We start from the raw sequence: 26210 nt of genomic DNA on the forward strand, positions 1-26210 counted from the left end.
AACCACCTCGCGCCAATTCTCGCTGCCATCACCTGGCCCACCTGCCCGCTCACTCCGCCCAGATGCCTGAGCAAGGAGGATGGCTCACTTGACCATGCGTGGCTTGGCTGCACAAGGCCGTGAGGTCGTCGTGGGAGTTTTAAAATGGCCACATCGAACAAGTGCTGAACTCCGCAGAATACTTCACGCACCGTGGTCAGCTTATTTTTGGGGGGAGACTAATGTAGTACATTATATCCATTGGCAGGTCAATTTTCCTTCTTTACAATGAGGTTTCAAATGCATGGCTCTCTATGGAGATTTCAAAAGGAATTTCATTTACTTCATTATATCCATTATTCGTTATATCCTGTCATGTCATAACAAGGTTTGAGTGTATTTCTAACCAAAGGGACTGAGATAACAGATAAAGTAATTTCACGCAGCAGTTGCCTTCTTTTCAGCAGAGGGGCATGGCTGCCTTTTACGTGATGCACTGCTTTTGGCTGCACTTCTGTCTCATTCTGTAGTTGGGCTCTGCAGCGCTTGGTCTAGTGTTGCTTTATCAGAAGTGTGCTGTGGCATTTCGGAATGACTACTATCTAAAAACAAGCCTTGCCGGTCAAAAACATTGAAATGATTTATCACAAAAGGTGCAAAGCAACGCTAATTGTAAACTGCTAAGAAGTAGCTCTCTACAAATGAGCTAGACTGTACAAAAATAGACGAAAAAAAGAGGTTGTGGGTTTCAAAAATTGGGAAGACGCAAAGCAAAGAACAAGGCAGATTTTTTCAACAATCTGAAGCCAGTTCATAATTCCTTGTTTTCTTGTTACAGTAGTAGAATTTCAATGATGCGAATCTCGCGGGGCCATGAAAAATATTTGTATCATCCGAAATTCGTATGAACCACCACAACCAAGAAATTGAGCACTAGAAAAAAGTTTTCATTTATTGCTCTTCTTACTTTCGCGTGAAGATATCTGTGATGTTTTCTGCTTTTTTTTAACATCCATGTCGCAGAGCAGTCCTGTATGGTGCGCATAAAACTTCCCACTCGTCTCCTCACTCGCAGTGTCCAAGCTCACTACATGCCACAACAGTCCAGGGCATGCACGGTTTCACTCCCCGCCTCATCCGCGTTGAATACGTCCCGTGCGTCACACTCCGATAGAAGCGCCAGCAGCGTGTCGGCCATCCAGTTGCTCACCACCGAGTCGACCACCTTCTTTCCTTTGCCGCACACAGTTTTGTATACAAGACCATGCCGCTGCTTAAAACGGTGAACTCACCCACCAGAGGCCTCAAAGTTTCCAATTCCAAGCAAAACGGCGACGTCGCTGGCTTCCTCCCGGGCTTTCCTCTTGCGCGACATAGCTGATTGCAACCTGGTTGATTTGGTTGGGAGAAGCCCGTTCACAGTAAAAATCTCGCACATGCGTCTTAGCAACTGAACATCCACCATGAGCAGATGGCAGCAACGGCGAGGAGCGGCGCACTCCGAAGGGGCGGTCCCCCAGGCCCGAGACCAGTGAGACACCAGGAACTGAGTGACGTCACTGTCTGCCAAAGGCCATCAAGCGGCACAACCGCGGTAGACTCGGTGCGCCGCGCACGCTCACACAACAGCGACAAAGAGGGGAGAGAGAGCCCATATGTCACCTTTGCTTGCTCGCTGAGCAGTCAAGCGCCTTGCCGGCCGTTCATATCATCCGCCGGGCCGCGCAGTTCTGTTAGTAAGAGCCGAAATTTTGCCCATTGCAAACAATGCAATTTCGCCAGAACTCCTCAGAAATTCGTATCATCCCGAAATTCGTATCAGCCAGAATTGTATCATCAAGATTCCACTGGAATTTCATTTCGAGAGAAGTCAAAGTTTACGATAAGTGGCTTGACACCTCGGGTGTCACTGAAACAAAAAGAAATTCTGAACGGCACATAAAATTGATTAAACAAGCTCTTTTATGAATAGTGGCACAGCCAATTCGAACCCCTGAAGGAAGTCCACGGGCACTCTCTGCCATAAACGCCACCGCGTGACAGAAAACACAGATGGGGACGAAAAAGCGACAGAAGTGACAAAAACCGTCATAACCAAATCGTACGGCTTCGTAACACAAATCAACACTGCAGAAGCTGGTGCCTTGAAGAACCTTCACAGAAAATGCGCCCCCGTGCCATCTCCATGGCAAAGGGGTTATGAGAAAACTAGGCGAGTTATCCGGTAGTAGCCCCGATGGCCACTACTTCTTCCCACTTGTTTCAAAGGCATGCAAATTGCACAAGTGCGTTCGTTTCCTGTTCATTTCTTTCGTTTGCTCCGGGTGTGATTCCCCTTAATGCATCAGCATTCATCTCCCAGCTGATTCTGCAGCATACGTGCGCAGGAAAGATTTGAAGTTTCAAATGCAGTTTAACTCGTCATAAATTAAAACCTAAACGCAAACTTCCATTTCAGAGAAGTCCGTTAGATCTGCCACCCATGAAAAACCAGAGCTGAGCTGCACCCGAAATCCACTTCCTTCGGACACTTCTATTCGACGTTTGAGTTGAGCAATCGACATCCTCACCCCCGCGGCAGGCCTGGACGAAGAAGAGCTTGGGCTTCCCCTGGAGGGCGGGGCAGTTGTCGTTGTTGAACAGCTGGTAGATGTCGTCCACCAGGTGCAGCTGCTCGCCGTCGATGCCGTCGATCATGTCCCGCTTGCCGTGCGACATCAGCACCACCACCAGGCAGTCGGCGCCCCGCTGCTGCTCCTCCTGGGCCACCCACGACAGCAGCGCCTTCATGTCCTGCGGGTGCGCAAACAAATCGAAACTGCACACATCGCCCTCCGCAAGAAGAAATTCCTCGAGGCACCTTTCAGTCTGCTTGCGTGCTTTGAAGACGAAAGCATTGTGGCTTCCCCCGACGAAACTTATCGCAGACTTCTTTACTGGTACATAGTATTTTCGCCTCTTTCTTCCGCTTTTGTTTTGCCTTTAGATGCTAATTAATTTGACAGGCAGGCTGCGGCAGCTTTGCTCGAACAACGCTGCCGGTATGACATTGCCCGTCGTGCCAGCCGCTTTAAAATGGGAGCAGTAAGGTGCCACACCCTCGAATCGGTGGAAAAACTAGGGGTCCTGGGGGCTCTAAACATGAAGGCGCAGAACCACCCCCTGGTGAAGGCTCTACAATCCTTGTAAATTGTTTCGGAAAGTTTTCGTGAAGCGGCGCTGCCTGGCGGACAGAACTCAGGCCCGCAGCAGGCGGAAAGGCTAGCAACTGCGAAAGGGCCGAAGAGAGCAACAGGAAAGTGGCTGTTTTGCCATTATGAGCTGACACGATTGCCAGTGTTGACCAGAATCACAGTTCTCAATGGCTGGGGTGCATCTGTTCTACGCACGTGCTGTCATTCATCTGCCACGCGATTTGACGTCAGTGACAGACGCATTTGGTTAACTCTAGCTCAGGGGGTCTCAAACTCACACCTGTCAGCGGGCCACAGTCACGAATTTTAGTTCCACAAGGGCCGGGAGAGCGAAAAAGATTCGAACAAGGGATGGGATGGAGGGGGGGGGTTAACAAAATGTCAGCTAACACTGCCATTTGAAAGAAGCAAGTCCTTTCCTACATCTTGTAAACATGCCGGGTCATTTCTGAACGGAATTTGGCGTCAGGATTCGAGAACCATATTGATACCGATCTCCAGAATGACTAAAATCTGGACGCCGATTCGGAAATATAAAATACATGTTCCACGGCGATGCTTCAACACGTGGTGACCGCATTGCGTGCCTTACGAAAAAAAATGCTCGAGGCCAGTCACGTCTGTGTAGCTAGCCCAACGGCCCTGTGCTCTCCCAGTCCAGTGTGCACTGTAGACTGTTCGATTCACAAGTCGCAGTGGCTTGCAACCATTGTGCACCCGACCTAACGGTGCCTAAGTTGAACGGCCTCCAAGCGCAAAAGAGGGGTGTCCACTCTGGTGACGTGAAGCCATGAAAGATGATGTCAATGCGTTTTCGAGCAGTCTCTGGCCATTTGCGTCCCTGGCTACGTGAGCAAGCTCATGCATTCGCTCTAAAAAAGTAAATAAAATTAATTGAACAGACACTCAAGAGTGGTCCAGGCCGCAATCGAAAGGTCAGCCTGGGAGCCACATTTGAGAAACCTGCTCTAGCTGGCAACGTACTGCGGTAGCACGGTGGTAACCCTCTGCACTCACTCCCTCACTCCGCTTCTGCTCTACAGCCCCTGGTCCAATTCCCCCATAAACATATTTTTTACTGTTTGCAGCGGTGGCCATTTTCTGTACTGGGCAACAACAACGCCAGTTTTCCCCACAACGAGGTAATTGGGCTCTTGCCTTTAAAAAAAAAAAAAAAAAAAAACGTGCTAACTTGGACATGAAAGTTTCTCCTTCTCAACTAAACAAACCCTATTATAAATGTCCAACTGAAGTTCCACAGAAGCTAATGGTAGAGACTGGTCCCTGTGACGCACGAGGTGTATAGGCCCAGTGCATTCTACGCTGCACAGTGGAGCCGAGCCACAAGAGCCCAAATGGGCTCCGGATTTTAAGTGTCCATTACACTAAGGTACGTAACAAGCATCCTCTTATCGTGGCACGGAGATGCGGCTCTGTGGATTCCCCGCTATATTGAGCTCTGTTTCAGTGTTGCACCCTCTTTCAAGTTGAAGAAGTCACCATACGCTATACGCCTCGAGCTTCGTGATCTCTGCGCCGCCTGCCGCCGCTTCTCCGCGGCGTTGACGGGATGTGCGCTGCGTGGCTGATAGGGGCTCGTGCAGTGTTTTGGTTCTGTTTCGCTCCTTTTCGCCTTTCCGCGTCCTAAAAAAACTTGTTATGGTGACGTCTATAAGCAAAGCGTACGTTTAGGTCACTTGAAAAGCAGCTGCGTCTTCGTAGAGCACGCGATCGCCTAGCTACCCGGGGACGCCGTTCTGTGCGCATCGTCGCCACTCTTCCGGGTGTCGGCGACGGTAGCAGCATATCACCCCTGTCACCTTCAAATACGTCAGGCACAGATGAATTCTACTGTCGCCTCGTTTAGACCTGATACTGGCACAGTGAGAGGTTGGCTTCATTTTGCAGCGTGGACAACGAATGCGGCTTCGTTTCGAATATATACGTCGCAGAAAAATATGTTTCGGGGATGTGATTAGCCAATCCCGGACAATAACTTATGCCTTTTATAAGAATATAAACCATGCGAAAATGTTAAGTATATTGCAAGCCTGTACGTCGTTATGTGCCCACACATGCCTTTATAGCAAGAACCAAGGCAATCTACTATGAAACCACGGAAAAATACATGCTGTGCAAGTGGGGTAGAAACATAATAGCTCTAACGTAAAAAAAATACAGTGCAGCTTCTGACATGCTATACGCGAAATGCACTGCTATTTCGCGAGACATAGGTGGGGAGTAGGGGAGGGGGACGCTGTGTACAAATGTTGAGCGGAATCAAGCAATGAACTTCTTAGTAATCACACACAAATCTCGCGTTCACTGTCGTTTTGTTTTTCGGCTTCAACGAACAGCTGATCGTTCGGCGGGCGCATTTTTGGAAGTATACAGGGTAGGCAGTTCACAAGCGATGAAAGGTGTCGTTGGAAGAGTGTGGTATGTGATAAGGCCCTCTGATTTCAGTTTCTCCTTTATTCTGCAGGCTCCCTGTGCCATGTGACGAAATTTCAAAGAAGCATTTAGTCGCGGACGCGGATTATATTCTAAGCCCATCTTCGCGGCAAAGGATATATGTATCAGATGAATGTTTGCGGGCGCTCACCTCACGACAAGACGACTCTTTGTCGTGTGCTGATCCCCGAGTATAATTCTGCATTATCCGTCGTACTTACGTTGAATATTCCCGAAATTAACACACACTGGCTTGTAAATGGTGGTGATCAATATGTGAGGTATATTATTGGCAAAAGTAACTGGCACGCTGTCAGGTATGAGTGCTCCGCTGAATGTGTAAGCGCACAAAACTGATTTACATCGCCGTGTATACCCGTAGCATGAACATATGAGGAACCGGTGGTTACGGAGACACTGCTAGTAAATTCAGGGCAGTGTAACTACAATCAGGTCAATGCATACGCCGGTTCCACGATGCTGGCCTGTGACACACGCCTTGCGTTTATACAGATCGAATATACCACACTAAGATCGCGTCAGAAACATTTACACTCTCGTAAACACACCCCGTTTGCGAACAGAGTGACTGCTCTACATAAACATGGATTTCCAATGCCCACAAACGCTAAATCTCAGTCGTGAACATGCCGCAAAAGCAGCGGCGACAGTGGGGGAGTGGGACGGAGACTCCCGCGCCTGCTTTCGAAACGGGCCGCTAGGGGGATTTCAGTGGCGCCCCTACAGGCCGCGCTTGAGGCGTATAAAGACGTGGCCTTAAACTTTTCATCAAGCCCCCTGTCTCACGCTTGCTTCCACGGCTTAGTATGCCACTGCATTGACAACCACCTTAGAACTGGGAAAGAGGACTGCAAATTTTACTATAAGGAGACTGGGGATGACGGCAGATAGCCAATGCTTTGCTTCACAGACTATGCCTATGCATTTAAAGCTGGAACTTAGCCTGCAAACTGCAATTACAGAAACACAATTTTCGAAGACCGACGAGAGGTTGGAACAAGCCCGTCAAACACCCGTCCATTAGCTCCGTGGCTGCTGTGCTACAAACAGGAAATGCATGGTTTGTGCCGCCCAGCAAGACATGCGCAACCACTGCACTCTTTCTGTTCACTACTTTCAAAAAGGTTCCATAGGTGCCCTTTATGCCGAGCAACTCATGCGTCCTGTGTTCAAGTGCCCTCACCTTCTACTGACCAACAATGCCAGCCTAGCCAGCGGAGCATGAATCCAAGCATTCATCGATGCTACACGGGTCGTTAGAGCAATGTGCCACACCCTTTGAAACGACCGTGCCTTGCCAAGGGGCTCGGGGCACTCGCACACAACAACAGCTGTGCCACGGTGAACTGAACTTGCAACTGGACAGTTCCAGTGCCATTTACTGTTTGAATCTTCTCGGCCTTGTGCACAATAGTTCCTATTCACTTCCTTTCGAAAAGTAACTTGTCACGTTTATAACATTACCTGTGCCCACCTTCGTACGTGCTTACACTGACTGCTGCTGAAAGAAATGAAAGAACTCGTTTTAAATTAAGTTGTAATCGCCACACGGGATTGGATGGAGCACAAAGTAAAAAAAATGGCCCCGTACCTGCTCACTTTGCTGCGAATGTCATCGAAAGAAGATTCTTCTGCCACCCCTGCCACATGAATGCCTCTCTCCTTTTTCCTAGGAGCCCACCTCTGACCATACCTTGGCAAAACTGGGCGCCACTCCCACACACTCACACAGAAAAACATATTTTACCTCACGCACTGACTCACACTCACCAGTCACCCTTACCATTTGCACTCACTCGCACTCACACTCACTGCGTGCCCCCCGCCACTCGCACCCACTCGTGCTCGCACTCACCCCTCGCCGTGACCACACGCACTCACTTGCGCTCACGCTCACCGCTCGCCGTCACAACTCGCACTCACTCGCGCTCACGCTCCCCACTCGCTATCACCACTCGCGCTCACTCACACTCACCATTCGCCATCACTACTCGCACTCACTCGCACTCGCGCTCACCAATTGTCGTCTCCGGTCACACGCGAGTGTGTGCACCAGACCCTCCATGAGTCATGAAACCGAACAGTATTAGTGCATTACGGCATCAGAAAGTCATCCAAATCATATTCCTAAATCCACGCGCCACCAGAGAAATTATTCAAGGGTGCTCCATAGCAGGAGCTCAGTGCCGACACATTTCCGAAGCTAAAAGCAATCCCGCCATTAACAACCATCACAGGGAGCGGCTCCTGCAACGAATAGCCAACAGCGAGGACAAGCGCAATAGTGGCGCTCACTGCGGTAAGCCCCGAAAACGCCAAGGCTCACGGCGAGTCGCACTCACACTCGCGAGTGGCGAGTGAGGCTCACTGCACGTGGGGCTCACACACACTCGCACTCACACGCGCCAGTCCAAATCGATGGTGAGGCTCACTCACCACTCACTCATGAGTGATGAGTGGGGGGCTCGTGAGTGCACTCGTAAGTGAGCCTGCCAACCTATGCCTCTGACGCTCTTCTTCTCCCTTCTCGTTCCTCCCACGATAAACACGGTGGAGGTTTAGTCAAGTCAATTTGATTTTCCGCATTTCACCACTGCTCGCGCGTAATCTACTGGAGCCTTTCGTTATTGTTGGACTTCTTGGAATGCCGCCACAAGGCCTAGGCCCCGGTGTGGTTGCTTTTTCGTATTTTGGGGCCAAAACACTGTTATCAACGGGTATATTTTTATGTGCTACAGCAAAAATCAAGCAGCCCTGTATATTTAATTGAAAAAAAAAAAAAAAAAACTCTGCAAAACCCACTTATGTACTGACGTTTTGCCTCAAATATGCGTGTTCTATTTGGAAAAGTTTTGCCTATATAAGTGTCCCGTTCAACGAACTCATAACTTTTCCCAGGCAGCTGAATCGAGGGACAGGCAGACAAACAGACAGGCAGGCAAGCAGGACAATATTTTCAGGTTTACGTAGCCCCACAAAGACTACTGTTGAAAAAATAAAAAAGAACGGCAACTCACGCGGGCACGCAGATTGGAGCGCACGATGCAGTCGAAGTGGAAGGCCTTGAAGAGCGCCTCCATGCGGCGCACGTCCAGCTCGGAGCCTTCCCGGCGCGTGGCGAAGGGTCCAAACTCGCTGTTGTTGATGATGACGCACTTCCCCCTCGGCGAGTGCACCATGCTGTAGATCTGTGTTCGGGCAGAAAACAGAGAGGTGAGAGGAGCCTATTTCTCGTTGCGGCCCGTGTTACATGGACAAAGGCGTACGAGTACGGCCCTCCGTCATGTCGAAGTAGCGTGGTTGGCAAGAGGCTTGCGCAAGAGTTGCCTCCATTCCGAGGATGAAGAGAAAAGACCAAACTTAACTTGTTTAATGCACGGCGAGTAAAGAAAATCGATTGCACAGGAAGCGGCACACTGGTGTGCTTACAACACAACAACTTGAATGTGTTGTGTAGACAGAAAGACAGACTATTTATAGTCTCCAATGGAATGGTCAAAACAAGCGCAGACAAGCTCATTCACGCTGACACAAGCAAAAAAGCATTCTCGCAGAGTCGGAGGAACAATAAGTCAGACACTGCAAACAGCCGCTGCACCCATAGAGTTTCTCAATAACACCTAGAGTGGATAGTGTCGCTGCGATCGCACGCCACCATGAGAATTGTGGGTACTGTGGGAATCGGATTGGCAGGAAGTGGCTAGTACAAAGTGCTATGCATTAGGCTTCTCGGCTCTGAAGTGCTTGTTAAAGTTCTGTTTTCGGTATGCTTTTCCGTTTTCGGGATGCCACTTTCTGGAATTCAATGGCTATCCCAGATATGTCTAAATAACAGCGTGATTAGCACTTAACGCATGTGCTCGCGTTAGCGGCGAGTTTCCTAATATGAAGGGGTGATCACATACAGCGATGGCGACAAGCGACACGGAAAACGAAATCAAAAGGTACAACAGCAAAGTGTACTGGGTGACAGCGACAAGTGAAAACAATTAGTAATACACTGCCGCCAATGTCTTCTGTCGTCTCCGCTCGTCGCTACAGTTCACTGTATCGCCGCTGCTGCTCACTTGTGGGCTGCTTCTGGCTGGCAAAAAGCGAGCGAGGGTCCCAGCGGCCTGTAATACCACTTGCCGCCGCCGCCAACACTACAGCCACTAAATAAGCTACGCTAGCCCACACTATCATTTTTCTGCACATATTCAATTATGATTTTCACGTCGCTCGTCGCCGTCGGTGCGTTTACTTACCCCTTCAAGCGCAATGAGGCAACATACACAGCTACTAGACAAGCCAGTATTTATTTGCCATTTAAGGGATTCATGCAATTTCATAATGCTTTGCGCATGTGCTTGAAGACTTACTTGCAGTGATAGGCTTTGCCTCTAGGTTTATTTATATCTGCTTGGACAAAACAAATAAATATGACGCGATTACATCATTCTTGCATCTCTATGTTGTATCTCCTTCGCCTGCCAAAGCACGTAGCATACGATAATAATACTGTATTGAGAGGAAGCAAGAACACAATTTAAAGGAGCCATGAAGTCAAAATACAAGTTGGGTTTATTAGAAAGACTGCTTAGTCCCGATAACAATGATACCAATATCATCACAACCTTCGAACAAATAACATCGAACAATCTTCGAACACGTCCCTGTGGCGCAAAATTTGAAAGTTTTCAAATACTTCTTGCTTTTCTTTGGTTAAAAAAACATCTTTTGTGGCTCTAATGGAACTGAGTGAGATACTGAATCCTAGTTCTTTCAAATTAAACAAAGTTGTATTTTCTCTTCATGGCTCCTTTAAGACAATCTCAATAATTCTTTTCAGCTTAATATTACAAAAAATCAAAGAAAACCTCACCCAGTTTCGAGTATGTAATAATTGAAAAATATATCCGGGACAGCCCGCTGTATCTGGCGGCGTGAGCCAAAGGCAGGACTTCTGCTTTTTTTTTTTCCCTTTGAAACCCCCAAATTTGTTTTGCAACATAAGACATCTAACACAGTGTCTTATACAAAATAAAATTTCTTAACAGCAGCACTCTTGACAGCAATTTTTTAAACAAAAACTCAATTTGCGTAGCCACAAAGTCATTGTCGGCCATGCCACGCCGAACTTCCGGCCGAACTACACACTATGGCAGCACCCATGGAGGCGTAGAGCGCTTTCGCCGAATCACGTTGACGCTAGCACCAGATTCCACTCTAGGTGAGCTAGTGAGAAACTCTAAGGCCGCACCAATCCCGTGCATGCCCAATAGGGTTCCGGTTGCACCGCATTCTCGAAGTCGCATGCACGAAGCGAGGCGTGTATAAACTTGCCGAGTTCAGTTCTGGAAGTGGTCTTTGCCCCATATCAATGATGTTATGCGGGAAAGTACCACCGCATGTCATCGCGTTGTGCGCTGTTGAAGCCTGTACACTGCATCAACACACACACCACAACTGTGGTGTGTGTGCTGACGCGTTGAAGTTGAACCTGTCGAATGTTGAACACTGTTGAACGCTGACGTGTTGACGTAGAACCTGTTCCAATAAGACGCTTGGATTTGCAGTTGAACAGAGATGAATCATTTCTTGACCCCAACATTCTGGTTAACACCCGTTAATCTTTAACAAGGCGTTCTTAGGGGGGCCCTGAGATGTATTTTAAAGTAGTTTTGTTTATGTCAGAAATCCGCTCATGTAGAGGCAAGTCCAAGAAATAATAGGCATATTCGCTTCTGCTAACAATAGCTATTACGCCAACAAGACCGGACTATTTGTTGCCTCGGCGACTTGCAATGACGTGGTGGTTCAAGGCAAAGCACGCATTTCATGGTATCCCGTGTGAATTCACCTCTATGTCCGTAATTTTTGATGGCAACACTCTAGCCCACATTTTTTTCGAGGCATCATCGTTACCATGGTTACATCAGCAATTACTTTGGATAGCCTGATGCTTCACTTGAGCATTGCCTGATATGACTGTAGCAATCGACGTGCACATTAACAGAGGGAACGTGTTATGTTTCTGAACCATGTCGCAAGCATGCAGATGGAAAATGAACACGGCAGCCAGTAGCGATTCGCGTTTCTGTACATCAGTTTGTGCAATTCAGTCCTTTTGCGCTTGTGGGGAAGCATGGGAAGAGATGGGCGGAAAGTCGGTTTCACCAAACGCTTTGGTGCTCGATTGAAATGCCCGGACTTGCGTAGCTGAAACCCGCCGCAGGAGCTGTGGAAATCACCAGCCCACATTATCCCTTTCCTCAAAACGGTGATGTGGATGCTTTCTCCACCGCTGTAACTACATTCGTACACCTCAGGTACAAGCTATTCAGCACGGGTGAGCTTGCGCCATTGAGTGGATCCCCCCCCCAGGTCAGCTCCCAAGAATTCTTGTTATTCTGCCGTGCCCACGCACCTGCTTTCTTATTGCGTACGAGTGCTACTGTTCATGCAAAATTATTCTTTGTGGGGACGTGGAATCAAATCCTGGTCCTACTGTTGAACAAATGTTTCAGGCAATCCTGGATGGACAGAGGGAAATCAAGGCAGAGATAGCCGATTTAAAAACTCGTCTTGAAGGTACTGAAAAAACGATCGAGAGTTTTGGTGTGCGCCTAAATGCCCTTGAAGCTAATGTTAACGAAACCCATGGAAAACTAACCACTACCGTTGAAACTGTTCAAGAGGCCGTTCAAACCCAGAGCGCGAAGTTCATTGACCTAGAAAACTACACCCGCAGATCGAATTTGATAGTTTTTGGTATTGCTGAATCTCAGGATGAAACTGAATCCGATCTGCGATGTAAGGTTATTGATGAATTGTTTGGGAATAAGTTAAGTGTGAACTGCTCCTCTGTCGCTCGTATTCACAGGCTTGGACGCAATAAAGATAACAGGCCGATAATTCTATATTTCCAAGACTACAGGGAAAAACAGGCTATCTGGAAAAACGTTTCAAAACTTAAGGGCTCCAAGATTAGTATTGAAAACGACTACTGTGCGGAAACGCGTCGGAAACGTAAATTGCTTTGGCAATCAGCTAAGGCAGATAAAGATGCCGGTAAAGATGTATTTCTTGTTGAAGATAAACTCCGTATTGGTACCGACCTTTTCAGTTGGAACGACTCTTCAAATTCCCGTCAATGGCTGTCAAAGGTTAAAAAGCACCCCGCTAAGGCATAGCAATTCCCAACGTTCCAGCTTCGCTTGATATCTTTTAATGCTAGGAGCCTAGCTAACAAAATCGATAAGCTTGAAAATCTTCTTCTTTTATATGACCCACATATTTGCGTCATTACTGAGACCTGGCTACATGGTCTGATAAGTGACAACGAAATTGTGCCGCCTGGATATCAAGTTTTTAGGCGGGATAGAGGCTCTCGTGGTGGGGGCGTGGCGGTTATTGTAAAAGATTCCGTTGACGCCTGTCTCGCCGATCAAATTGCTGATCATGAAAGCATATTTTTGAAAATATCGCTTGACCATGTTACCTTCTTTCTTTGTGCTCTTTACCGTACACCCAATGCAGATGATATGTTTTTGATCAAATTATATGATCGACTTCTAGGTTTATGTGGGAAACACGTCTTGCTAACAGGTGATTTTAACTTGCCATCTATTGTTTGGGATAATTTAAGCTACGGCTGCTCTCCTTCGGGTGACTCAATTCTTGACATGATGTTTTTGCTCAACCTCAAGCAAGCGGTGGATGTCTGTACTCGAGGCGGGTCGATTTTGGATTTACTCTTTCTAAGTGAAATATTTTCTGATGGCTATGTTGCAATCGAACCGAGCATTTCTGATCATAAACTGATTTCTTTTACTTGGAATAAGGCTTTACATCGTGCTAAAACTACTCAGCCTGCCACACTTATAAAGGAATTTACTAGGGCGAATGATGTAGCTATAATTGACTACCTTGAAACGCATATCGGATCCTTGTTACACAATGTTGAGACCTCTTGGCAATCGTTTGTTAGAACCATACGTCATTGTGTTGAAAATTTTGTACCGTGTCGAAAAACTTACAAGCATCGTGCAAACCCTTGGATTAGCCGGGAAATAATCCACATGAAGCGTAAAATTAAAAGGCTTCGCAAGAAACATGTACCAATGACACCCCAGCTTAACGTACTGAAAGACAAACTACAAACAAGCTTGGCACAAGCAAGAAACACTTTTTATAGTAATACGCTGATTGAATTTCTTCAGAATAGCCCTCAAAAATTTTGGAGGTACTTAAGCGAGTCTAAGACAGGGATTAGTAAAATGAAGGTTAATGGTGTAATAATAACGGATGCTCCTACTATTGCTGAACATTTTAATGCATACTTCCAGAGCGTTTTTTCTCAAACCGATGATTATGAACTTGAGAATTCATTCGTTGACTCAGACAATGACCTATTAGTGACGCAAGAAGGCATATTGCACATGCTATTACAACTTGATCCCAAAAAACCTCCGGGGCCTGACGGCATTCCTAATGCTTTTTTTAACCGCTACGCTGAATACTTATCGGAATTCCTAACTGGACTTTTTAATCTTTCAATTGCTACGGGGGAAATACCGGCTGATTGGGGTATAGCACGTGTGAAACCAATTCATAAAAAAGGTGACCCTTTATCGTTTGAGAATTACCGCCCCATTTCTATTACAAGCAATTGTTGCAAGCTTCTTGAGCACGTTATTGCTAATTACGTCTATGAATTTCTCAGTGAACACAATGTACTATCAAAGCATCAGCATGGCTTCAGAAGGGGATTATCTACTGTTACCCAGTTAGTTACAACTGTCCATGAATTTTCACGTGTGCTTGATGTTTCTGGGCAAACTGATGTACTGTTTTTAGATCTTTGTAAAGCCTTTGATAAAGCGCCACACGGGAAGTTGTTACACAAATTACAGCGTATAGGATTACCTACAAAAATTGTTCAGTGGATTCAGGCTTATCTTCAAAATAGACGTCAGTATGTAGTGATTAATAATTTTTCATCGACTGTTCTTCGTGTGTCCTCTGGAGTCCCACAGGGAAGTGTGCTAGGGCCACTTTTGTTTTTAATTTATGTTAATGACTTAGCTTCTGTTATTCCTGAAAATGTGTCTGTGCGTTTGTTCGCGGATGATTGCGTCATTTTTAAGCAAATTTCCTCACCGTGTGATCATGTGGCTTTACAAGATGCACTTATCGCTATCGATAACTGGTGTCAGAACGGGGGCATGCAGTTAAACACTAAAAAAACTGTGCTTCTGCGCATCACCAGGAAGCTAAGTCCTAGTCAATTCCACTATACTCTAAGAGGCACTAACATAAATAATGTAGACAAATATAAGTACTTGGGGGTCACTCTCACAAGCAAATTAACTTGGTCGACCCACATAACTGACATTACCACTTCTGCATTACGTAAGCTATGGTTTCTAAAAAGAAAACTAGTATCTGCACCCTCGCGTACTAAAATTCTAGCCTATAATGCCTGTGTTCGTTCTAAGCTTGAGTATGCTTCCATTATCTGGGATCCGCATACCAAGAAAGATATTATGAATCTGGAACGTATTAACAGAAAGGCTGTAAGGTTTATTTTTGGCAAATATCGTAGGTTTGATTCCCCGACCACCTTAATGCAATTAAATGACATTTCTACTTTAGAAGCTCGGAGAAAGTTCAGTCGTCTTTCCTTTCTTTACAATTGTTTGTGTGGTATTGTAAAAATTGATCTCCCTGACTGTGTTAAACCGCTATCAGTACGACGTACTCGTCATGGTCATGAACATGCTCTCACCCCAATTTTTGCCCGATCAAATGCTTTTAAATATAGTTTTTTTCCTAGAACTGTCGATGACTGGAATTGTTTGCCGTGTGACATCTTTCATTCTAATAGGTTTCTTGGTGACCTTGAGCGTCACCTTCCTTCTTAAACTTTTGTTTCTTTTGTATTGTTGTCTGTTGTTTTCTACAATTATGTTTTGATGTATCCACTCCTGCTTGGGCCAGCACATTGGCCTGCAGTATTGTGAAATAAATAAATAAATAAATATGAGAAGCCCGACAGGCAGAACTTCGCCGACAGGTTACAGCCATGCTGTCTGGTTACATGGATGTCCCCAACCAAGCCAAATAGTGCATGAACATCACTCATTCATTAAGACAAAAAAAATGCTCACATTATCTCCATGCTTCCAATCCTTGGCCGGAATGACCCGCAGCTCAGCACTGCTGGTTTCGCCCATCATGCTGTGACCTGCAATGAAAGTTGGGTTAGAAGCAGTGCCTGACAGAGGTTTGTCCAGATGATATATTGAGAAGGACGGCTAGTAACAACATGGAAAATATAAAATTCGAAAATTCTTTGTACGCAGATGCGCAACTGGTTGGTACTCCATCAGCTGTACTGCAACGCATGCTAGTCCAACCCTGTGACAAAAAAGTGCGCTAAGGCATCCAAGCATCTTCCAGGTGTGTAAGCCCTCTTCGAAGGCTCACATGCCTGGCGGATGTGTCTAGAAAAAGAAACCCCACAGTTGCGAAAGCCGGTGGTCGCTGCAAACATGTACAGCTAGCCTCTCCGAGGGTCAGTAACTTTCTCGGCAGCCTGTTACTGCCAACTTGTTGAACTTGCTGAACCCTGAAACTTGCCTCCTGACCTGGGAAATTCATAGCCAAAGCCAACATACGGTTTAATGTTGTCGTGGGACGGTTTCGAGAAGTGAAGAAGATGAGGACTGCTATGGCTCCGTTCTGCTTGGGCTGGCCTTCGAGGAGTACGACAAACACTTTTGACAACTAACTGGTCTCTATGCTCGCCCGCTGGCATTATCCAGCATTGCAAAAAGCATCACCATATTGTATTTCCTCGCTTCTGCCTTGTATAAACATCCTTCACCTTTTGAACGTGCTGAAACGGGATCCAAATGAGCACGTAGTGGCTAGAGAAATACACTATGGGAAAGATGCCTGTTTCTATTATGCACTGCTGTGGTAAGCTAAGGTCAAAGATGCTGCAGGCACCGAGCAAGAATAAGACAGGAGGGGAAACGAGGCTTCTTAGTGGGGCCAGATAATGTCAAAAGTGCTCGTCACAAGTTAAGCTAGTGGCATCTGCCACAGGTGAAGGAACTGCGCGGCCGCCGCGATCGGCATTTCACTGTGCAGCCACAGAATGAACTGCAGCCGCTGTCATTTTGCCCATCAGGTGCCGCTACCCTCCCCTTCGCCACCCCAGCTGCAAAGCTTTGCAGTCTGCCTCTGCCTTGGTTTTCATTGTGACGTTATCTGGTTGCTCACCCGCACTTGCCTCAATGTGCAGTTCCGCCTCCTATATATTCTTGCCCCGTGGTTGCCAAGGACCGGCGTTTTCTGAGTAGTGTGAATCGTTGGGAACACTTTAACGCTGCATACGCACACACACATGCATGCACGCTCACACATCATCCCCATCATCATCATCAGCCCATTTCTGCCCACTTCAGTATGAAAAAAGGCCCCTCCCATGTCCCTCCAACCATACCAATCTTGCAATGACCTAGTCCGTTTGTTGCCTCCAAACTTTCCGTTTTCCTTCCTCCATTGAGTTAATGGTCTTTCTCAACCTCTGTCCCGTCCCGCGCTCATGCACACATATATTTGACGACATAAACCCTTCAAGGGGCCATGAAGACGAACTGCAACTTTGTTCGATTTGAAAGAACCAGCCTACAGTAATTCACTCAACTTTATTCCAGCCATGAAAGACATTTCTAACCGATAAAGAAACTGAAACAAATATGGAAAAACTTTCGAAATATCACGCTACAGTGCTGTGATGTGGGGCAGCACTAAAAGCATAGTTATCAGCCTGTTAACTGCACGTTAGCACTAAGTGGTGCGATCAAACTCATGTTTCGAGGCAGTGGCTGAGACTGGCTGCCACCAGTGGCGCGAGCGAGATTCTGTGATGTCAGAGTGAAATCGCCAGATAGTGGGTGGAGAGCTGCTGGTGCTCGACCTGTTTCCCGCAATACCTCCAACATGTGTTTGACGTTTGCAGGGGGTGAGACAGCCCAAACAGATTTGGGAGCCGTTTTCGGAGCAGCAAAATTTTTGATTTCGGAGCGGAAGAACCTTGATTTGGAGCAGTTCACAACGTGTGACACGTCATCTTAGGAGCTTAAAAAATCCAATTTGTAGCAACTCTGGGGCAGAGGTACCCTGTTGAATCAGTTTGGGATACACATACCACTGAAGTAACCCTTAGAGAAAGGGTTTTTAACAGAGTATCACTAGGTACGAACCGCACTACCTTCTTGCAAACTTCTTAAATTGTATTGAGGCTGTATGCATAGACAATGCAAAATGTCGTAAAAAGTTTTTAAATTGAAAAACACTGCAATCGATCATTTGGATGTTGCAATTGTTATTTTTGCAATACCTGACTGCTTTGTAAGATCCAGTGTAGATAGAGAGCCACAGCAAAAGTTGCACAGGGCAAGGTGGCGGCCGTTGCACCATTTCAATCCCAAAAGTGCATGTTCGCCCCGCTTATATTTTAAGCAGCTTTTCTATGTTCAGCCACCTTGCTTTTGGCATTATATTTCACTTCATGTGCAGCCATTATTAACACTTGCGTAACCAGTCCTACTATCAGGGGCGCATGCCCCAACACACCCCACAACCTAATTCTGAAGTGCGAGCATGCATGTTTGCAAGCCTGGGGAATCGAACAGCATGCTGTGGAAGACAGTGGTATCTGAACGTTTTCATCATCATCATCACCAGCCTATCTACGCCTACTGCAGGGCAAAGGTCTCCCCATTAATTTCCAATTATCCCGGTCCTGTGCTAAATGCGACCAGTTTATCCCCGCAAACTTCTTGATCTCCTCTGCCCATCTAACTTTTCGCCACCCCCTGCCACGCTTGCCTTCTCTAGGGATCCACTCTGTCACCCTTAATGACCAACGGTGAACTTGCCTTCGCATTACATGCCCTGCCCAAGTCCAATTCTTATACTTAATAGACGTTTTATAACATCACAAAGAGTTCCAAGGTTCACTTCCCACACCCCGATTGCAGACTCACGCACCACATTTCACGCTCAAATACAAGCAACGGCAAAGTCAGGCCCATGTTGTTTTCAATGGATTCCTTGAGCCATTACACTTCCTGCAATCTGGCACGTGTTCTCAACATTCGAACTTAACATCCCCGTTAGTACCACAACAGATAAAATTACTAAACGAGAATCCAACTGAACGCGCAACCTGAACCAGAGAAAAGATCACCAAAACACACTCGCTCAAATACAAGCAACAGCAAAGTCAGGCCCACGTTGTTTTCAATGGATTCCTTGAGCCGTTACACTTCCTGCAATCTGGCACGTGTTCTCAACATTCGAACTTTAACATCCCTGTTAGTACCACAACAGATAAAATTACTAAACGAGAATCCAACTGAACGCGCAACCTGAACCAGAGAAAAGATCACCGAAACACACTGAATGCTTGAACTACACAGCAGCCGCTCCACCCAGCAGCCATGCTTTTTGTTGCCATGGCAATGCCCAATCAGGAAGGCCATTTCAGCAAATGCAGCTGAAGAGCCTATCATGCTTTAGAAGCTAAAGTTTGCTTCGTTTCACAATCTTTCCTTTTTTTTTTTTTTTTTTTTTTGTCTTTTGCGTGTTTGCGAGCGAGCAAAGAGCAGTGTCCGGAAGGCACAAGACAGGGGTTTGGCTGACCTAACAATACCACGATGATCACCCCATCCTTACAAAAAAAAAAATGCACCACTTAAGCCGCTTGGAAAACCATGCTGTCAATTCTGCCTTTTGCCCCATCAAACTGGCACAAGCATTTAAATCCTTGCCTCTCAAGCCGTTTCGGAGCAGTTTGGCACAATTCCCGCAATTTTTTCAGACTTTTGGAGCAGCCTGGCGCAGGAAAACAGAAATGTATCGAAAATGCACAATATGCACAGTTGTCTCACCCCTGCATTTGTGATAAAATTGGTATCACTGTTATCACGACCATGCAGTTGTTTTAACGAACCAAACTTGTATTTTGCCTTTCAACCTGCACAGTAGCAGTGTTTCTTCAACATCAGTGTCACGCACCATTACTGAGGGAGAAGTCGACGCGGGCATCGCCGCCACCGAAAGCCCGCACGTGAGTCGTCGCTGCCGCTGCGGGCACACCAGTGGGGGTAGCCCCCGACGGAGGCTCTTGCTGCTGCAGGTCGCCCGTGAGCAGGCTGACCGCCCTGAGCATGTTGTGCTCCCGGAGCACGGAGAGGAAACGGTCGTAGGCCAGGGGGCCCCGCTTGGGCAGCCGCTGCAGCAGGCACAGGGTGCGCTCCACCGGGTCCGCATTCTCCTGCCAGGGACGGAAGAGGATGGGATGTTGAGGATGATGGGTCAGAGGAGTCTGACTGCTCCTGCCAGGGATGGAAGAGGATGCGAGAATGAGGATCCGGAGCAGTCTGACTGCTCCTGCAGGGATGGAAGAGGATGGGAGGATGAGGATGGATGATGAGTAAGAGGAGTCTGACTCCTCCTGCCAGGGGTGGAAGAGGATGGGAGGATGAGGATGATGAGTCAGAAGAGTCTGACTGCTCCTACCAGGGATTGAAGAGGATGAGAGGATGAGGATGAGGACGACGATGATTCAGAGGAGTAACAAACAGGTTTGTTCAAATACAAATTGTGTTGGTACAAAACTAAAAAAAAATGGAATTGGCCCTCTACACAAAACAGAAATGAGCAAATGACCCTAGGCTCGGTATGCGCTGGTTTCTACCCAACCAGTCAGTCAAAGAGTGAGGCACAGGTGTCACGAGCTGCAATGGCACAATAGAGAAGCCAGTTCTGAACTTCCTCCATCAGTTTAGCCGGCAGGTGCCGATTTCAAGAGGAGCGCAACAAGCAAACTAAGGTGGGCTAGTTGGTGCATGACGCTGCTTGGAGAAACAGCGCTGAAAACGAGAAAAGCGGAGGGAAAGACGACAGTTGCGCTTAGTTTGTCTTTCCCTTTGCTTGTCTCCTTTTCAGCGCCGTTCTTCTAAATTGAAGAGGGGTACTTCTGAGTTTCACCCATTTCAAAGCATCCCTTCCGAGTATCAGAACCTATTGTACAGCTGGGATGAAACGGGGATAAGCATAAAATATCTGAACATCAAACACCTTCAATGCTCACAAGTACCCAGGGCGAGGGTGTACACAGGATTTCCTTGCCTGCGGAGGGAGGGGTGTGCTCAAAAAGAAGAAGTAACATCAAAAGAGAAAAAAGAATGAGACACATGAAAAGGAAAAAAAAAAAAAATTCAAAATTGAAAACAAAAAATTTGCTATGATTCCAGCGGTGATGGAAGTTGTTTATATAAGCTCGGTGCATAAGTTGCGACAGAAAAATAATTGTGATTGATTGATTGATTGTAGGGTTTAAAGCGCCGACGCAACGCAGGCGATGAGGCATGCCATAGTGGAGGGCTACGGATTAATTTTGAATCTCGTACACACGGGCATTTTTGCTTTTCGCCTCCATCAGAAAAGCGGCCGCCGCGGCCGGGAATCGAACCCGCATCCTCGTACTCAGCAGCGCAACGCCTTAGCCACTGAGCCACCGCGGCGGGTAGAAAAATAATTGCAGGCCGTCGTACTCTGAGCGGCAGAGTTGGCAGTTTCATCGACTTTCTCTCCCCTACCGACACAGCCTGTCGTCATGCTACTGTATTAACAAAGATATGCAAACAAAATTTTCAGTTGTGTTCATGGGCTGAATATTCATGAATATTTCAGGGTCAGAAAAAAAAAACGCCACTTTTCTTCTTTCACAAGAGGGGGGGGGGCACCTGTGATATCCGATATAGAAGAATTTTCCCCCCAAGCTCCAAGTCACACACCACGAGCGCTGACTGTCAACTGGTGTGTGATTCTGTGCTGTTCGTACCTTTGTATCATACCACCAACTACCCAAACCACACCCCTTTTGGATTAAGCTCAGAGGACATTTTTTACTCTTTTTTTACCTGCTCTGAGTGATTTTTATTTGTTATTTTGCGACATAAACTCAATGCCGAAAACATGCGAAATGACTGCCTCAAAGGTTACACATTAGTTTATGCTGAAAGTTGGACAAGTGGTTGGAACAGTATTGCATTGTTACAAGCAAACTTAAAAAGCCAACAATAAAGTTAAGAGATACGTTGACTGGAGTTTGCACAAGTAGATGACCAATAAGTGAGACCTGGACAGGATGCTGCACAAACTACAAACGATTCATTTTCGAACATAGTACAAGTATAAATGCATAGCACATAATTAAGCAAAAAAGTACAATAAAACGACAATAAAAAGCTACACATGGCTTTCGGTATTAAAAATTGACTGTCTGCATATGCATGGTCTTGGGTTTGCTTATGTTCTCTGTGAGAAACTGAGCGCAAGCTTTGTTATCTCACGAAACTTACTCTGTGTTGCGCTTTGTTATCTTTGTCTACTTAGTGTAAGTGCCAGATCCACATCAGTCACCAATACCTGAAATTCTTAACACACTATTCACAAGACCGACCCAAGCCCCTCCTTTAACAACACACCAGGAACGTCACTAGGCTTTCCATCTAAGCCTTGCGGCCACTTTTTAGAGATGACGGTACGGTTACCTTCTCTTCAGACACTATCACTGGCCAGTGCCGTCACGCGTCTTAAACAAAAGAAATTACTACATTTGGTATTTATTGGCCAAGGCTGGGCAGTATTGCGATACTAGGATATCGCAATAGTATATCTGAGCGATGCTTTGGAGTATTTGAATTTCAGTATTGAAATACATTTGCAAAATGTATTTCTGGCACGTATGAGTATCCCGAAACATTTATTCCCATGCACAGACGACGTCTGCTTGTTTTATTGTTTGTTTGGTATGAGTCATACCCCTGCTTTCTTATAGGTTGTATTCACTGGCGAGGCAAGCATGCAGGCAACCATGTGAGTGCGCCGTCACTGGTTACGTCGGGCTCCGCGGGATGGCGCTACTTGTCCGTGCTAAGCGCATGACGTGTGTTGGACGTTCCAAACTCTACCCCACCGAAGGCAAAGTAATGCCTCGACTCCAATGTGAGTGCGATTAATAACATCTCTGTTGACGCCACCGTTGAGAATCGGGTTGAAACGGAGCAGACAACGCATGCCGGTGTTTTTTTTTCTGTGGCGTGCGGGTGCAGTGGCACAAGCCGCGCCATGTCCGTAGCGCTTCGGCCATGTCCGTGGCTGTTTCCAGCGTTGCCAAGCGAATAAATTGACAGCTAAGCTTTCCAGTGAATACCCTCTATACCCTCTCCTGGCTTCCCTCGGTGGATGGCAGTTAGCTTGAAATGCCAGACATGGTACTGATGAGGCAGCCAAGTAGATAATTACCACCACACGCCGCGTGTGTTCTGGCTCTCCTTAGTTCTGGCAGTCACACAAAGGAAAGCGAGGGATTAGGCCCCACCGAAGCGCTGATGGGACGCATGTCGGCTGAACTCATGCGACAAGGTGTCATCACCTTTGATGAACCACGGCTTCTACGACTTTGAAGATGAAGACTTCCCAACATCAGACGGTCGGAGCAGACGCATGTTCGAGCGGAGGTCTTTTGATACCTCAACGACCACAGGAAGGTGTTCGCCATGCTGCATGAATTTCCAGCCACGAAGGTAGTGCTTGTTTGTTATAACACAAACTTGTGCTCTTCTGCAGCAGCAAAGAGAATTTTCTTCTCGTTTGTGAGCCCCATGCTCAAACCATGTTGCCTGGAAGACAGTGTCTTTGAGAAGCTGCTTTTAACTAACGTTGTTTTCTTGTGTGGCAAGTGAAGCTCTCTCCAAGATTCAATTGTATTAGTCATTCAGATTTGTGCATGTATTGACTTTGAAATACGATGATGATGGTTTAAGTTTAATGGCGCAAGGCCGACATGGGCAAAGAGCGCCAAATACACAGTTATTTGATGAGGAGGGAAATCGAAAGTCAGTTCATGACTATGAGCACGGCTGGTGTAAAGGGCCAGGGTGAAGAACGTGAGTGGTTAAAAGATAAATAAGGTGGCTGGTGTATAGGACCAGGGGTAAAACTATGGGCGATATGAGATGAGTTGTAAGAAATGAACTTCAGATAGGAACTTAAAGGTGCGCTGAACAGAGAACATGGCAACATCTCCTAAGAAGTATGACGGGTGTGGTGGAATATGTCGTGTGTGTAGTTGTGGGAAGTGTTTGCGTCGTGTAATGTTGAGTGCCTTACATTGTATGAGGATGTGGACCACGGATAGGGCCTCTCCGCACCTGCTGCACAAAGGTCCTGGAGATCCAGTGAGCAGGTGCGAGTGCGTTGCATGTGTGTGCCCTATTCGTAATCTAGCCAAGGCGACTTCAGTGTATCTATTACGTGTGTCGGTGGTGTATGGTCCTAAGAGTGGTTTTATTACGTGTAACTTGTTGTCTGTTTGTTCGCTCCAGTGTGTTTGCCATGTTTTGCGAAGTTGTTGTCTGATGTGTGGTTTCACGTCGGTGTAGGGTAATGTGGTTATGTCTACTGTATTCAAGAGTGTAGCAGCAGCAGCCATTCGATCCACTGCTTCGTTCCCGGCTATACCACAATGGCCAGGGACCCAGCAAAGGACTAGTTCAAATTTGTGGACATACACAGACATAATACCCTTGACTATTAAATTTATAACGTGATTTTTTGAAGACTTTGTTGACGACAACGCCCGCACAACACTGAGAGAATCTGCATATATAGTGGATTGTGGGATGTGGCTTTGAAGGATAAGATTAACAACCAGAAGTACACCATAAGCCTCTGTAGTAAAGATATTTGTATTACTGTAAAAAGTTCTAGTGACACTAAGGCCGGGCCCATGAGCCGCTAAGGACACTGAGGTGGAAGTTTTAGAGGCGTCCGTATAAAATTAAGAACATTGGTACTTCTGCTGCAAATACAAGAAGTGCTGCAATATTGCACATGTGGGAGCTCGGTTTTTATCAACATGTGTGAATGATGTGTCGCATGACAGAGGGCGGAGATGCCATGGTGCTATGAAATCTGTTACAGAACTTTGGATGGTATCTAAAAAGGAGACAGCAAGCTCTGACGCTTCCTCTCTAACTCTGTAAGAGAAGGGCGCAGAGAACGATGGTCGATTTAAAAGGAGTTCAGTCATGGAGGTATCATGAAAAACTGATTTAAAAGGATGGTGAGGCATGGATGAAATTTTAAAAGCATAAAGGAGGTCTGTGTATGCTCGCTGACGTTGTAGGTTCCATTTGTTGCACTCAACATACAGGCTTTCGACCGGACTAGTTCGGAAGGCACCACACAACAAGCGGAGCCCTAGATGAAGCACAGGGTCCAGCAATCTGAGGGATGTTTTAGTGGCTGACCCATAGACAACGCTACCATAGTCCAGTCGTGAACCTATTAGGCTGGTAAAAACATGTAAAAGAAGTTATTTGTCAGCACCAAAAGAGATGTGCGACAGAACCTTCAGGATATTCATTGTTTTTAAGCATTTATGTTTTAGTTGTTTTATGTGTGGGATGAATGTGAGCTTTTCGTCAAAGATTATACCTAAAAACTTGTGTTCCTTTTTTACAGGAATAGAGACACCGTGGAGTCGAATGTCTGGATCCGGCCGAATGCCACGCCTCTTGGAAAACAGAACACAAGTGCACTTTCCTGGATTAAATTTAAAACCGTTGCTATCTGCCCAGCCGGCTAGCTTGTTCACACCAAGCTGCACTTGGCGCTCGCAGATAGACAAGTTACAAGATTTGAAAGATATTGAACAGGAGATCGATGGTGGCAGTGCCTTCTGAAGAGAATTCATTTTTACAATAAACAAAGTGCAACTCAAAACACCACCTTGCGGCACGCCGTTTTCCTGCACATGAACACTAGAGAGTGCAGCTCCAACTTGCACGCGAAACGTCCTTTCAGACAGGTAACTAACAAGCGTATTCATCATGTTACCCGACATGCCAAAGGACTTCAAATCGCTGAGGATGCCGTACCGCCAAGCAGTGTCGTACGCCTTTTCAAGATCAAAGAATACTGTCATACAGTACTGCTTATGGAGGAAAGCATCTTTAATATATGACTCTAGCGCAACGAGTTGATCGTTCGTAGATCGCCCCGCCCTAAAGCCTGCCTGGCAGCTCTCGAGAAGACCGTTGTACTCTAAGAAGTACACGAGTCTCCTGTTTATCATCTTTTCGAAGAGCTTACACAGGCAGCTTGTCAGGGCAATGGGACGATAACTGGCGGGAGAGGAAGGGTCCTTCCCTTCCTTTAGGAAAGCCACTACTATGGCCTCCCTCCAAGAGCGTGGAATGAGCCCCGAAAGCCATATTTTATTGTATAGGTGTAAGAGTGTTTCAAGAGTGTCTGGGTGTAGGTGCTGTATCATGGTGTATGTAATCTTATCTGCGCCTGGAGCTGAAGGTTTGCACGTGCTCAGGGCAGCCCTCAACTCATAGAGAGTGAATTCAGAGTTGTAAGAAGTTTTTGATTTGTCTTTGTCGTGTAAGGGCTTTTTTTCTGCAGATGTTTTGTGTTTCA

General features: G+C 46.5%; 1 protein-coding gene across 1 annotated transcript in view; it reads right to left on the reverse strand.

Moving 5' to 3' along the window:
• Positions 1-26210, reverse strand: part of LOC144146066 (caspase-7-like) — a 47469-nt gene that overhangs the window by 9621 nt on the left and 11638 nt on the right. Inside the window, exons 2-5 of the mRNA XM_077677992.1 lie at positions 19728-19986; positions 15803-15879; positions 8666-8836; positions 2550-2772 (exon numbers count right to left, since the gene is read on the reverse strand). Coding sequence (XP_077534118.1) covers positions 2550-2772; positions 8666-8836; positions 15803-15879; positions 19728-19986 — 730 coding nt within the window. The remainder of the gene's footprint in view (positions 1-2549; positions 2773-8665; positions 8837-15802; positions 15880-19727; positions 19987-26210) is intronic.

Source organism: Haemaphysalis longicornis, unplaced genomic scaffold (assembly GCF_048455015.1).
Source record: "Haemaphysalis longicornis isolate Haplotype H1 unplaced genomic scaffold, Haemaphysalis longicornis Haplotype H1 scaffold_7, whole genome shotgun sequence".
Taxonomy (NCBI): Eukaryota; Metazoa; Arthropoda; class Arachnida; order Ixodida; family Ixodidae; genus Haemaphysalis; species Haemaphysalis longicornis.